The sequence below is a fragment of the Talpa occidentalis genome, unplaced genomic scaffold (genome assembly GCF_014898055.3).
Source record: "Talpa occidentalis isolate TD23 unplaced genomic scaffold, MPIMG_talOcc4v2.1, whole genome shotgun sequence".
In the NCBI taxonomy this organism is placed as follows: domain Eukaryota; kingdom Metazoa; phylum Chordata; class Mammalia; order Eulipotyphla; family Talpidae; genus Talpa; species Talpa occidentalis.
The window spans coordinates 94,251,850-94,265,284 of record NW_026555331.1 but is presented as its reverse complement, the minus strand read 5'-3'; the positions used below and the strand labels follow the sequence as shown (position 1 = coordinate 94,265,284).

Below are 13,435 nucleotides of genomic sequence, written 5' to 3'. Positions count from 1 at the left end.
TCTTTTGGATATTTTACAATACATTTTGATTACATTTTTGCCTTACTACTCAGGATAAAAAAAAAATTTTGAATATATAAATGAGTCATTCTGCAAAATAAAAGACATTATATCAAAAGTAGTTATCTAATCAACATTGAAGAGCATGTTATTATTCAGACATTAGAACAAGAATAAGAAAAACAATCTGAGCTTTCCAAAAACATTGTATTAAAAAAAAACCTTTTGTAATTATCTGTGACTTTACTTAAAGAACTTAATCACTTACAACCTCAGAGGGCACAATGCTCAGTCTGACAAAATGTTCATGTATTTGTAGGTGTATGTGTGTGCTTATGTGCATACAAGAGTGCATGCATGTGTTTGTGTTGCTTTTCAGTGGAAATATGATTTACACAATCCAATTTTCAAGTTTTTATTCTCTTCATAGACATATATTTGTAACAGATAATTGAAGACTGAAAATACATACCTAAGTGGAGAGGATATCTATTCTTTCCCTGAAAGAACATTGAAGAGGGAATCTGTTAGCTGAAAGTTGACCTCACGGGGTGATTAAGGCTCTCCCTGGATTTCCAAGAGCTGCTAAATTTAGGCCATTCTAACCAGTGGAGGCCGAGGTGTGCTATTTCTCTGTTGATCTCCAAACAGCTGCGCTCACTATCTTTTTAGCGAGAGACCTGATTTAAAATATTACAACCTCATTTCACACCTTGAATTATTCTCAAAAGGAATTAAATTGAATTTCTGTAGCCTTTTTTAAAGAAACCTATGTTGAAATATTTGCAATATATTTCAGTTTGTCAGGGTATCTGTTTTTTGAAGGTTGTCCTGTGGGCACAGTTGAGTACATTATATCCTGTTACGCTTCTGCCCAGCAATTATTCCAGTTCAGAATTAGATTAATTTTTTATCTTGCTTTGGTTACACAAACTTAAAATTGTTTTCCTTTGGTCTAAGTAACATACATAGATTAATTTCATTAATCTATCTTTTCTTTTGTAATTCAGCAGATAAACATTTACAGATTAAGAATAAAAGCTTCATTTGTAAAAAAACCAGAATCCTTCTTTCAATTCAATCCTAGACTAAATTAAACATGGATTATGCGGCGGGCACTGGTTACCTTATACAACAGATGTAGTTGTCCTGAGGTCATTTGTAGTATCATTTTGCCCAAGATGAGAACAGGATGGAAACAAGATAATATTGTTTAAAGTGACTGCTTTAGAACAGTTGTCAAGTTACTATACTAAAATAACATGCTCCTAACCATTTTAGAATTTATGATTGAACTGTATATGTTTAGATATGCAAAATGGACATTATCCTATAAGTCAAAGGACTCTCGTAAAAGCTGTCAGATATAGTACTCACAGGCAGCTGTACTTTGGAAAAATACTTTGTGCTGGGAATGGACTTAAGAGGACTTACTACTAACAGTTGAGGGGAGATGTGATAAAGGTGTGAAGTAATGCAATGCCCAGAAGGAGAGGTCTCCCTGGTGGTGCAGGGGTCAAGCTATTGCCAGCCACTGGGCAGTACTTGGCACAGCAGACCTCTCCTGTCTTGATCGCTGCTTCCCACAGCAGTGTATTTGGTACATCTGACTGCTCTGCACCCCACTCTCTCAGGTTAAACCTCTCACCCATACTGTCCTCCTGACCCCTGCACCTCTGGCCTACACCCCAGTTCTTGTATGCAGAGATAAATCTTTGAAAAATAAATGACCAGAAGCATGGAGACAATGAAATTTTTGCTTATGGAATATCAGGTGAAATTTACATCAATCACAAATTTTTAGATAACTTTGAGGAAAAAATGGTTATATTACACTGAGGTTCATTTCTAAAAGTTTCTGCAGTTTATGGTTAAAATATCACTGATACTCTGGGGCATTTAAAAAAAAATGATGTTTTAGCTACAGGAAAAAGCAGCTTCTCACATTTCAATACTAGTGAAAATAGAGAAAGCCAAATGAGAAAATTACACTGCAAATGTTTTTCAGTGGTGTTTCTGGTGATTCATGATGTTCATGGAAAGTTTAAGATAGAGGTTTTTAAGAGGAAAACCAAATTATGTATGACTAAAATATATATTTTTCTATTTCTGCCCTCTATCTCTGTGTCTCTAAAAATTGAATACAGCTCCTTGTTCTGATGCTGTGGATTTACTGCAAGCATTACTTGTTTCTCAGAGAAGACATCAGATTGAATTTGGTGAAAGGTCCCTAGCGTACTTCTATAATGATTTTCCTTAGGCAGTTTTGTGCTCTAACTTGAAGCTGAATAACAGCTTACTGTTGAATATTTTCCAGGGATTAAAGATTTGAAATATATTAGTTCCTTACTAACAATCATCAGTTTCAAGGAAGGTCTTCAAACTATTTATAGCTTAATTAGTAGAAGAAAATTGTGAACACTTGTATTTTAATACAATACAGAGCCCCAATATGTATTAAATCATAAGCTTTTTAGGAAAGGAGTTAATGGTTGGAGAATTATTTTTTTAGTGAATTTATGTTTTCTTATGCTGGGCATGAAAACAGTATAAGATGAACTTATCAAGGTGCAATAATCAACATTCTAGGAAATAAAAGTTCCTATGGAAAAGTCACAGGTCAGATTTCAAGCAAAACAAGACATTCAGTGGCATTTTCCTTAATCTGTATTCCCTCATGGGGGTGAATGAAGGGGTTATCCTTTATCCTTTTTCAATTTCTTCTCTTTACTTCAGTTTGTATTTGTATTTGGAAATCTTTATAAAAGATATAAACAGACTTTTTCCCCTGCAAACAAAAATAGCCTATAAAATGAATCTTTTCTCTTATTGGGTTCAAGATCTGTGTCTTTTTCTAATGTATTAAGCTAGCTCTTATTTTCTATTTCATGAGGCAGTCTATCACCAGTAGACAGACTGTGAAGTCCAAAGTTAGAAGAAACATAGTTGTTTCTTCCACTCCCATAATCTTTTTTTTTCACTTTAGAGGAAGATGAAAATTTGATATTATATGAAATTGACCATATAATTAAAGAGGGAGAATTAAGAGTCAAACACACACACACACACACCATTCAAGATATAAACAATTTTTTAAATAATAATTATAATGTAATGATGTTTTTGCTACTTTCATATGTATAAAATATTACCCTAAATCACTTGCTCTGGTTACTTATGGCATAAAAAACTACCAAATGCTTAGTGCTATAAAATAACCCTTTTATTGAGCGCATGTGGATTTGGTAAGTTAGGCTTTAGAATTGGCATAAATGGTTTGACTTGTTTCTATTCCAATTTATCCAATACCTCACCTGGGAAGATTTCTAGTTTGGAAAAGGTGATGACTTGACATCTAGGACCAGAATCATCTGAGATCTCTCCCATGTTGGCGGGGTTAATGCTGAGTATTGACTGGCACTTCACAGCTGAGCTATTGGCTGATGCACCTATGATATATGGGCTAGTTTGGGCTTTCTAGAATGTGTTGCTTTGCTTTCAAGAGTATATGTCCCATGACATAAAGCAAGACCGAAGTGAACAGCCATTTATGATTTAGCCACAGAAGACACATAGCATTTTTTTTTTTTTTTTTTTTTTTTTTGTGGGACCCTCGCCGGTGGCCGGGGAACGAACCGGTGCTGCAGAGGCTGCAGGCAGCCTCGCAGCCCAGCGCTCAACCGCTGTGCCACCAGGGGAGGCCCGACACATAGCATTTTATCTGTTGTAATATATTGGTTAAATTACTCAGAGGTGTTCACAGGACAAGGGGAAAAAATGAGAACATCTACTGAAGGAAAACAGCAGGGCATAGGCCTCCCTGGTGGCGCAAGGAGTTAAGCAGAGCACTGTGAGGCTATCCATAGCTTCTGCAGCATGAGTTCCATCCTCTGCACAGCAGACCTCTCCTGTCTTGTCTGCTGCTCCCCTCATCATGAACAACAGTCAGTTGTTTCAGTCAATCTGCCTGCTCTGCTCCCCAATCTGTCTCTGGTACATCCTCTCCCCCTTGCAACTCTGGCCTGTACCCTAGTTCTTGTATACATAAATAAATAAATCTTTAAAAAAGTATAAAAAAAGAAAATAGCAGGACATATGAGATAAGAGAGATTCTTGGAAAGTAGAATCTACTAGAGCACTTGACAGTATTTCATAATGAGAAAGGTTCTGCCCTTGTACATGAGCACCATTTTTATCTAACCTTCCAATTTCTATTCTAAGAGATGTTCTCCTTAAAATTGTGTGTGAAAAGAAAGCAAATTAAAAATTCACTTAAATTAATTTTCTTATAAAGAATGAAATGATAAACCAAGTTCAAGGCCATGACTACAAAGTGTAGTCAATACAAAGCTTGATGTATTTCCCTGTTTTGTATTACCAAAGATTTCCCTTGAGTTTTATCTTTTAGATGTTTTTATGTGTCAGCAGAGTTAAAAATAACACAATTATGAATCTCATATTAAGCCACCCACATAATCTTCTGAAGGTTTATAGACTTCCAGTTTATTTCCCTATATGCATACTGTCTATATGTTCAAACTCAATGCTACAAATATATCTTAAATCTTTACTTACAAAAAGCAAGGAGAAAATAACTGCTATGAGAATCCTCCATTTGCTATGCATTGTGCACATGTTATTTTATTAAATGCTAATACCTCTCGAAGGTGGGTGGTATTATCCACTTTTCATGAGACAGAAATTGAATTCAGATGGGTTAAGCGATTAATTTTACATAGGAGGATAGCTCACAACTTGAATGAGAATTCGGGTCTATCTGATTCAAAGGTGGTATTTTAAAGATATGATTGTCTTTGAAGTACCTTAGTCTATCAATTAATAATTTTAATTCAGGTTTTTATGCATATAAATTAATAAATAGTAATATCCCATTGACTTTTAACTATTTGCTTTTCTTATTACATTCCTTTAATAATTTTACTTTACCATATCTGTATATATATTTCTTCACTGTTACTCCCCTTGTCATCCATCATTGCCCAATTAAACTCTCATCTAACAACTAAGATTTACACATCACTGTGAAAAAAGGCATCAACCAGAATTCTTCCATTTTCAAAGCACCAAATCCACAAAACTACTTGCATCTGTACTCATTGTTAGGATTAATTTTGGCCCTGGCATATTTTCTGGAATGTATCTCCTTCTGCATTTTTAAGTACTTTGAAATTCCAATCAGGTCCTCTCTCTGCTAACCACTCTCTCCTAACCATTCTCACTGTAAACCCGTCTCTTCAATTTTAAAATTTCGTCCAGTGATTCCTACAAAAAATTCTTTGATTTTACATTCTTCTCTCAGCAGCTACTTTTAGCTCCTACTCCTCCTCAGAATCGCACTTCTCAAAGAGATGAAGACATTCACAGTCCTCCTAAACTCAGTTCCTACTATGCAAATCATTCCAATCTGATTTGCCAGTTTCAAAGAAATATTTTTGCTAATGCCACCGTGATAAACATATTGTCAGTGGATGTTTCAACCTTCATCTTATTTAACTGCTCAGCAATTTCTAATGGTGCTTTCTGCTCTCACCTTGAAGGAATCTTTTCTTCCTCTTCTTTTGTCTCTTTGACACCACATACTAGATTTTGTTTTGAAAGAAGGAGGAGGGTGGGCTAGGAGAGAGCTTTTTTTATTTCTAGATTCTAATAAGGGAACTCTGGAGTTTTGTCTTGGGTCCTGTTATTCATAGAACATTCTTTCCCCTGGTATGCTAGAATGTTCATATTAGTACCCCCTCCCCCACGCCATGCTCGCTTTATCTTCTTCTCATTTTGCACTGTGCTTGATGAGGTTGTTTTATGGAGACTGCACTACTGATTGTCTTTGCCCTCTGACTTGTGATTGGGTTTGTTCTATGTGAGACCTTCAGGATATTGGAGATTTGGAGAACAGAGTAAGAACAGTTATTTCCCCACCTTCTGCACAGCTCAGTCATTTAAAGAAGGATGAATTCTGCTAACCATGGCCCTAACTTCTATCAGATAATGCTGTATAGACAGCTACTCTGAGTTTCTTAGCTGCAGTAGTTCTAAGTCTCTTAATCTTACAGTCAAGAAGTTCCTAGTTTTTGCAAGACCGGGACACTGCACCAATTATCATAAGGTTTTTTAACCCCTATCCATACTTCCTCAATAATTCTTTTATTAAACACTTTTTTAAAAAAGATTTATTTATTTATACAAGAACTGCGGTACAGGCCAGATGTGCAGGAGGGTGAGAGGATTCACCAGAGACAGAGCGGGGAACAGAACAGGCAGACTGATGAAATACACTGCTGAGGGGAGCAGCCGGTGAGACAGGAGAGGTCTGTCACGCCATGTGTGTATCTCCGTGGCCGGCGGGGATTGAACCGGCACTGCAGAGGCTGCAAATATCTTCAGTGCTGAGCTCAACCTGCACCCAGGGAGGCCCTTATTAAACTCTTAGTAGTTCATTTTAATTATATTTATTTCCTATTGAGATCCTGACACGTGGACTCTTTCACTAAGAAATAAACATTCAGATGGGGTTTGGGACACAAAGCCTTCCCAGGAATGTATTTCTGTGAAACACAAAAAGAGGAAAAGCAGGATTGGGCATAGAGTCTTCAAACAATGATTTTTATTTTTTGAGAAAAGAAAGGAAGTTGGGGATGCAGGCTTGGACATGAGTGGTTTCAAATCACAATGCAGATCTGACAAAGTCTCAGCCAACACACAGAAAGTTCTGGGATAAATGCATACCATTCAAGGAGTCCTCTATTGTATAAAAGTAGCATATCCATCATCCTTAGTGATTGATCCCTTCCCATGATGTTTGTGATCTGGTTCAAGACCTAATTGGATTCTGAAGGCAATAAGAGCAGAGAGATTCCGCTAATTGCAGTCCTTGCAGTTGAATTCAAGTTTTTTCTTGAAGGCAGAATTTAGTTACACATAATAAAACAAAACATTAATTTTCTCCTTTTTCTCAAACTTGACTACTATTTCACTATTGGGGCTTTTTTAAAATTCCACCTTTCTGCACTGTGTTAAAACCAAAAATATAGGAGTCTTTTTGATACCCTTGTCCTGCACACAACACATTGTCTTCATCATTAAAACTGTTGTCAAACATATCTTGAAAAAACATATTTGGCCTTTTTTCCGTATCTTTGTGACCACTTCCCTAGTTAGGCATTACCCGTTCTTGTCTGGAACAAGCCCCTTATTTGGTCTTGTCTGGAACAGCCCCTTATTTGGCCTTTCCATTTTCATTCCTGTCCCCTTCCAATCCATTAGTCAGAGTGGATGTCTTATAAGTGGATCAGGATTATCTCCTGCTCAGAATGCTCCAATGGTTTCATAATTTACTCATGATAAAGCCTTTCTATGTCCCCTAGGACTCTCCATGACATAGCTCTTATTTTTCTTCTAGTCTAGTCTGGTGCCTCTTACCCTCTTATTCATTATATTCCAGTCATATTTGTCTTCATTAGAGATAATTCAAAATTTCTAACCCCCTCCACCCCACCCTACACACTTTTGGGCTTCTGCTTAGAATATTTTTCTTCTCACTTAAGTTTACAACTGTTGCTCAGCTTATATCCTTGAGTTTATTTTTTATTTTTATTTTTAAAATTTTTTAAACAATATTTGCTTCCCCCACCCCCTCAGATTGAGTCCCCATAGAATTTCCTTCCCCAAGGCACCCGTGCACCATCACCACAGTCCCCTGTGCTCCTCCCTCCCTCCCTCTGATCCCTCTCCCTCCTCCTCCCCTGCAGGATGTCTCTGATTTATGTCTGTTTTTGCTTTGTTGTGTTTTGTGCTGTTATTATTTTTTTACACCAATGTCTTATTTGGTTCCCCTATATTCCTGCTGTTAGTGAAACCATCCGATATTTTTCTTTTTCCTTCTGGCTTATTTCACTGAGCATAATTCCTTCTAGCTCCATCCACGTTGCTGCGAATGGCATGAGTGTATCTTTTTTGAATGCTGAGTAATATTCCATTGTGTATATGTACCACATCTTCTTGATCCAGTCATCTATTTTTGGGCATTTGGGTTGTTTCCAGGTTTTACCTATTGTAAATAGTGCTTCAATAAACATAGGTTTACAGGTGTTCTTTTGAATCAATGTTTTTGTGTCCTTTGGGTTGTATGCTTAAATTTAAATAGAATTTCCTTATAGGTTACTCTCCGAATCTCTTCATCTAATTTAGGGTCCCTATCATATTCTCTCATAGAATTCTATTGCCTTTTGTTCTATGTAACATTGCAGTTTACTATTATTATGTATTTGTGTGGTTGATTTGTTTAGTGTTCCCTCTGAACAAGATCCGAGAACTCAGATACCCTATGTTTTGCTTATAACGACATACCCAATATCTGGCACAGTACCTAACATGCACTTGGAGCATTCATTTTATAGATGAATGAACAGATAATTCTAAATAAAATCATAGCATTAGCATTCCATTTAATTTCATCCTACTTTTATTTCAGGAACTATGATTACTATTTTGACTCATCTTTTTTCATGTCTATGATTTTTCCATTGCTTATCTTATCATTTGGACTTACGAAGTCCAATAAATAATATCAGTCATCATAATAATTTATATTTGTATACATACGATGTACATTAATTTTTTAAATGACTATAGTCATACATGCTGACTACTAATAATTATTTAGATATCTTCATTTAAAGTGATTAATAAATAATGCATCCAATCCATCAGATTCATTTATCTGGACATTGCTTGTGGCTTCTTTGTGAGATTTATGTTTTCCCTCATATGAAAAATATGTTTTTAGCCTAGGTACAATGTACCAAAGAGCCTGCTCCAACTTCTCCAACATAATTATCTCCTACCACCAACTAAGCAAAGTGGCACATCCGTTGACTTGATGAGAATGCCAGAATTATTCTGCTTTCCAACAGACAGCAAAGTGGACTCCTCCTGGCACTCATTTTATGTGCCTAAAGAAAGCCTTTTTCTGGGAAACAGGAAGTCTGTGAATGCACCATAGGGAATTCTGACTGAATATTGCCATTCTCTTTCTACACAATTAAAAAGACACAAAGATGATAAGAAAGTGCTGACATCATTCCCATCTCCATCTGAGGCACAAACAATAGCTGTGACTCTTGATTTAATAATGCACTTAGAATATTTCTCTTTTCACAGACTTATGTCAGACTAGTTACAAGATTTCCTAGGAGAAGCTATCCCATCTGCACCCCACTTAATTTTTCTTATTTCTTTACATGTCACATCACATATGTGACTAACCACAGGCTTCCACTAGAAGGATAAAAAAGAGGTTTTATTCAAAGCATTTTGATGGAAAAATAAACCAAATCCAAGAACCAAAGAGAATTTACTTTGAGTTCTTTAAGAAAGCTATTATCTCTAAATTCTTCTCATTAAAGTGCAAATTAGATTCGATCAATTCAGAGAACATGTTCTTGACACAAAAAGTGAAGACCTAAGATGACAAGATCATGCTAAATCAAAGAACATTGTTAAGTAATGTTTTTGGTAGGTATGAAAAATAATTTAAGAATAGACCTGATGCTTATGTATCAGTGTTATTTTAAATTGGTGAACTCAGTTAAGGCATCCTTTGGGAATCATGGTTATTTATATGGCAGTAGTTATATTTAACAACAACAAAAAAAGGAAATACAAACTATGTGAAAGAAAACCATTTTTCCAACCATGAAAGCTTTGTATATTAAGAACAGTTTCATTTATGTCCATTTAAAGAAAGGGTGTGTGGTCCTTAAAATTCAGTCTAGTTCCTAGTGTATAGACTCCAGAACCCTTATATTTGTGCCACCTTCTTTCTCTCTCCCCTCCCTCTCTTGTTCCCTATCCCCTGCCCTCCCTTCCCCCATTCCTCTCTGTCCTCTGTCTCTCCCTTTCTCTCTCTCTCTCTCTCTCTCTCTCTCTCTCTCTCTTTCTCTCTGTTACATTTTAAAAGGACAGCTGCATTAGGAAAAGGAGAGAGAAAAATGAGACACTATGTGCCATGTTCTCTTTCTTAACTCTAAATCTCTTCTAAATCTTCTACTTCATTTTTTTCTTATTGAAAAATGTCACATGTATTCATTTTACAAATATTTTTGATGCATTACTCTGTATCACGCATTCTTCATAGCAGTGAAGAAATAGACAAATCTTCCTGCCATTATTCCCATCTTCTGACACATGAAGAATAGTTGTGCGTCTTGGTTTAATTGATGTTTTTCCATATTGATCAGGTTTCTGAACTTATTGGTAATCCTTTTATTGTTCCTTTCTACATTTAGGAAAATGCCCAAACACATTTATTTAGTATTGGATCTCTTCAAAAATTGGCCTCTTACTGGCTTTGTAGCAGGTGTGTGTGTGTATGTATGTGTGTGTTTTCTAATATAACTTTATTTGCCAAATTCGTGGTAGGAAAATTTTTCTCTATAATCATTTGCTTACGTACTTTTGGACTACTTTATGAAACTCTACCATTCTTAGTACAGGGTTTCCATTCTGAAACTTAATAGTATTAGACACTTCTGGTTTTTAGCCAACATATCAATATTACAGGCAGGAAGCTGGAAGAAGAGTACAAAAGTTAAATGATAACTTGCCAGTACTTTCTTTAAATAGAATTCTTACATACTTTGCCCTATATCTGCTTAACTCTCATTAGTAGCCTCTTTACGCAAAGAATCCAGGAGAGATAGTTGATTGGATGGATGTATATTTATTCAATAAGATGAGGATTCTGTTACCAAGGAGTCAAGGGTAATGGAGTTTGGATGAGCTTCTAGCAGTCTCTAATGTCTACCAGATTTCCATCACACAGAGAGCCATTTTCTTTCTGTATCAAATGAGAGACATTTAGCATGTACCTCACAGAGTTGCTTTGTGAAGATTGGATGATCTAACACACAAATATTGTTGGGAAATTGTCCTACTGTAAGCAATAATTAAAGTTGGCACATTGTTCAAATTAGCATTATTTTCATCTTTTGTGTGTTTTGTTCTTTGTGGTACTCCAAGTGTGTTGGATATTATCTGGCATACAGAGGGGTTCAGTCAACATTTTTTGAATGATTTAATTAACTGCTGTTATAATAAGTTAAGCTTTTAGGATTGTAGGCAACAGAAATTGATTCTGGTCCACTTAATCCTTTATGAAAAGAATACTAGTTGTTTCTGAAGATGACAAGATAGCTGCAGAGTTGGGCTCAGATAGGGACAGGTATCCAATTACTGCTGTAATTATTTAGGTCCAGCTATTTTAATCCTGTCCTTGAATCATTCCACTCAACATTTAAAGCCCCAGGATGCAAAGTCTAATGCGCCAAATATGACTGAATCATCCATCTCATTTTGGATAAAAAAAAAAAAAAACAGGACACCTTGTTTTGTAGTCCCACAAAAACCACATACAGCTGGACAAAAGCAAGTTGTTAGAATGAAATCAATGTGAAGGATGAAATCTTCTGGAAGAAACTAAGTGAAGACACAAGGAAATATCCATCATTTAAGATGAATGTTTATCTTTTTAGTTTGCTTTGCTTCAATGAAGTTATGATTGTAATAAGAGACACAACAACTCGGACTCTCTTGATACATCGGTATCTTCATTATTTCCAATTAAATAGGAAAGTAACAACTTGTAAAACTGAGTGCAAGAACTCGGAACAGATAATACGAAGATAGTTTCTTTTTTTCTTTCTTTTAATTTTTTTTTTGTTGTTGTTTTTAAGGAGTGGGGTACAGGCCAGAGTCGCGGCGGGGGCGGGGGGGTTGTTGAGAAGATTCTCTAGAGAGAGTGGGGAGCAGAGCAGGCAGATGTGCCCAAATACACTGCTGAGGGGAGCAGTGGGCGAGACAGGAGAGGCCCGCTGCGCCATGTGGGTTGCTCCCCAGCCGCCAGGATTGAACTCACGCTGCAAAGGCCTTGGACAGCCTCACAGTGCTGCAGTCAAACCCCTGTGCCATGAGGGAGGCCCCCAAGATAGTTTCTTAAAGTAGAGGACAGGGTGCGTCAGTGAGGTCTTGATGTTAATGGTGGAAAACAGCAAAAAAATGCTGGAGAAATGTGAGGTGAAAGCCCATTCTAAGCACCATGACTTTAGGTGATGACATGTGTATAACTAAATCTTCTAATCATACATTTCTAGCCATTTTGTTTTTATGATTATTTTATAAATGTTTCTAGTTATTTTATTTTCTATAGCAATCATAGTGCCAGTCCAATTGATTACTGTGCAGTTGACTACTATGTCTCTGATAAAAAGTTGAAACCAGATGGTTTTTCATTTTGTTTGCTTTTATAAATATAACTGTGACTGCTGGTCCATGATAACCTAGGAATTTATTTTTAGGCATGATTCACAATAGTATTATCTATTATCATTATGCAAGTCTCAGACATTTGGAATTGCTTTAATTTGGTAAATTTTTATAATTTGCAGAATTAAAGTTATCTCTTTTATTGCTAGAAAAAAGCAATTTATATGCACTCCAAAGTTGATTTGCATGATTGCTAACATATATGCTTTTACTGAGAACCATTTCAATTCATTATTAGAAATCTGTACACGAGCAGATTATATGCATGGATAGTTACAGAGTTTATTTAACCTCCTTTCATAATTTAAGTCTAGATTTTTAAAATTTTGCTTAGTTATTAAAGACTTGATGAATTCAGCTTAATAAAAATGACACCTTGTTTGCTCTTGGAATGTGGAGTTTATAAAACTGACAAAAATATCTACTTGTATGAAGCTAGACTTTATAAAATGTTCTTCATATTTTGCATTTTCTATTAAATTTATTTATATGACCTGGCATTAAGAAATTTATATTAAAATACCATTCACAAATGAATAGGTAATTAAAGTCAAGTATTGTGCAAAATAGAATAATAGAAATTCATTATTTAGAAAATTAAAATTCTTCATGCTTTAAACTTGTCATTTTTTTCCTTTGTGCAATAATATTAATCTTTTGATCTTTTTTCTTTCTACAGTGCTTTAATATATTATTGAAACTACACACTCACATCCACAGTGGTTTCATGTTGACAGATTGCATACTTTGAAAGCTTGAGATACTTTATCATGAAATATGCCGTGTGGGAACTTTGAAGCATAGAATTCTGTCAAACACCTGAACAAAGAATTCTTCACCTGGTATGTAAGAAAACTTACCACCACGATGACAAACCAGGAAAAGTGGGTGCACCTCAGCCCCTCAGAATTTTCCCAACTTCAAAAATATGCTGAATGTAAGTATTCATGTTGATAAACTAATTTTATTTGACTTTGTTGCTAAACAAGGTATCGTTTATTTTTAAGAACAGATAACCTATCTTGTTCAGCATTGGGGTAGGTGTGGGTGTGTCTTTTGTTCATAAATAGGTCAGCTTGGGATCAACTTTTGACGT

At 35.7% G+C, this 13,435-nt stretch overlaps 1 protein-coding gene and 1 long non-coding RNA gene across 3 annotated transcripts in view; one reads left to right on the top strand and one right to left on the bottom strand.

Moving 5' to 3' along the window:
- Positions 1–5,584, bottom strand: part of LOC129145322 (uncharacterized) — a 56,688-nt gene extending 51,104 nt beyond the window's left edge. The window contains exon 1 of the long non-coding RNA XR_008550743.1: positions 5,552–5,584. This is a non-coding gene — a long non-coding RNA (uncharacterized LOC129145322). The remainder of the gene's footprint in view (positions 1–5,551) is intronic.
- Positions 1–13,435, top strand: part of DGKB (diacylglycerol kinase beta) — an 835,840-nt gene that overhangs the window by 245,591 nt on the left and 576,814 nt on the right. For both annotated transcript variants that reach the window (XM_054692402.1, XM_054692401.1), the window contains exon 2: positions 13,019–13,276. In XM_054692402.1, coding sequence (XP_054548377.1) covers positions 13,207–13,276 — 70 coding nt within the window. In that variant the 5' untranslated portion in view covers positions 13,019–13,206. The remainder of the gene's footprint in view (positions 1–13,018; positions 13,277–13,435) is intronic.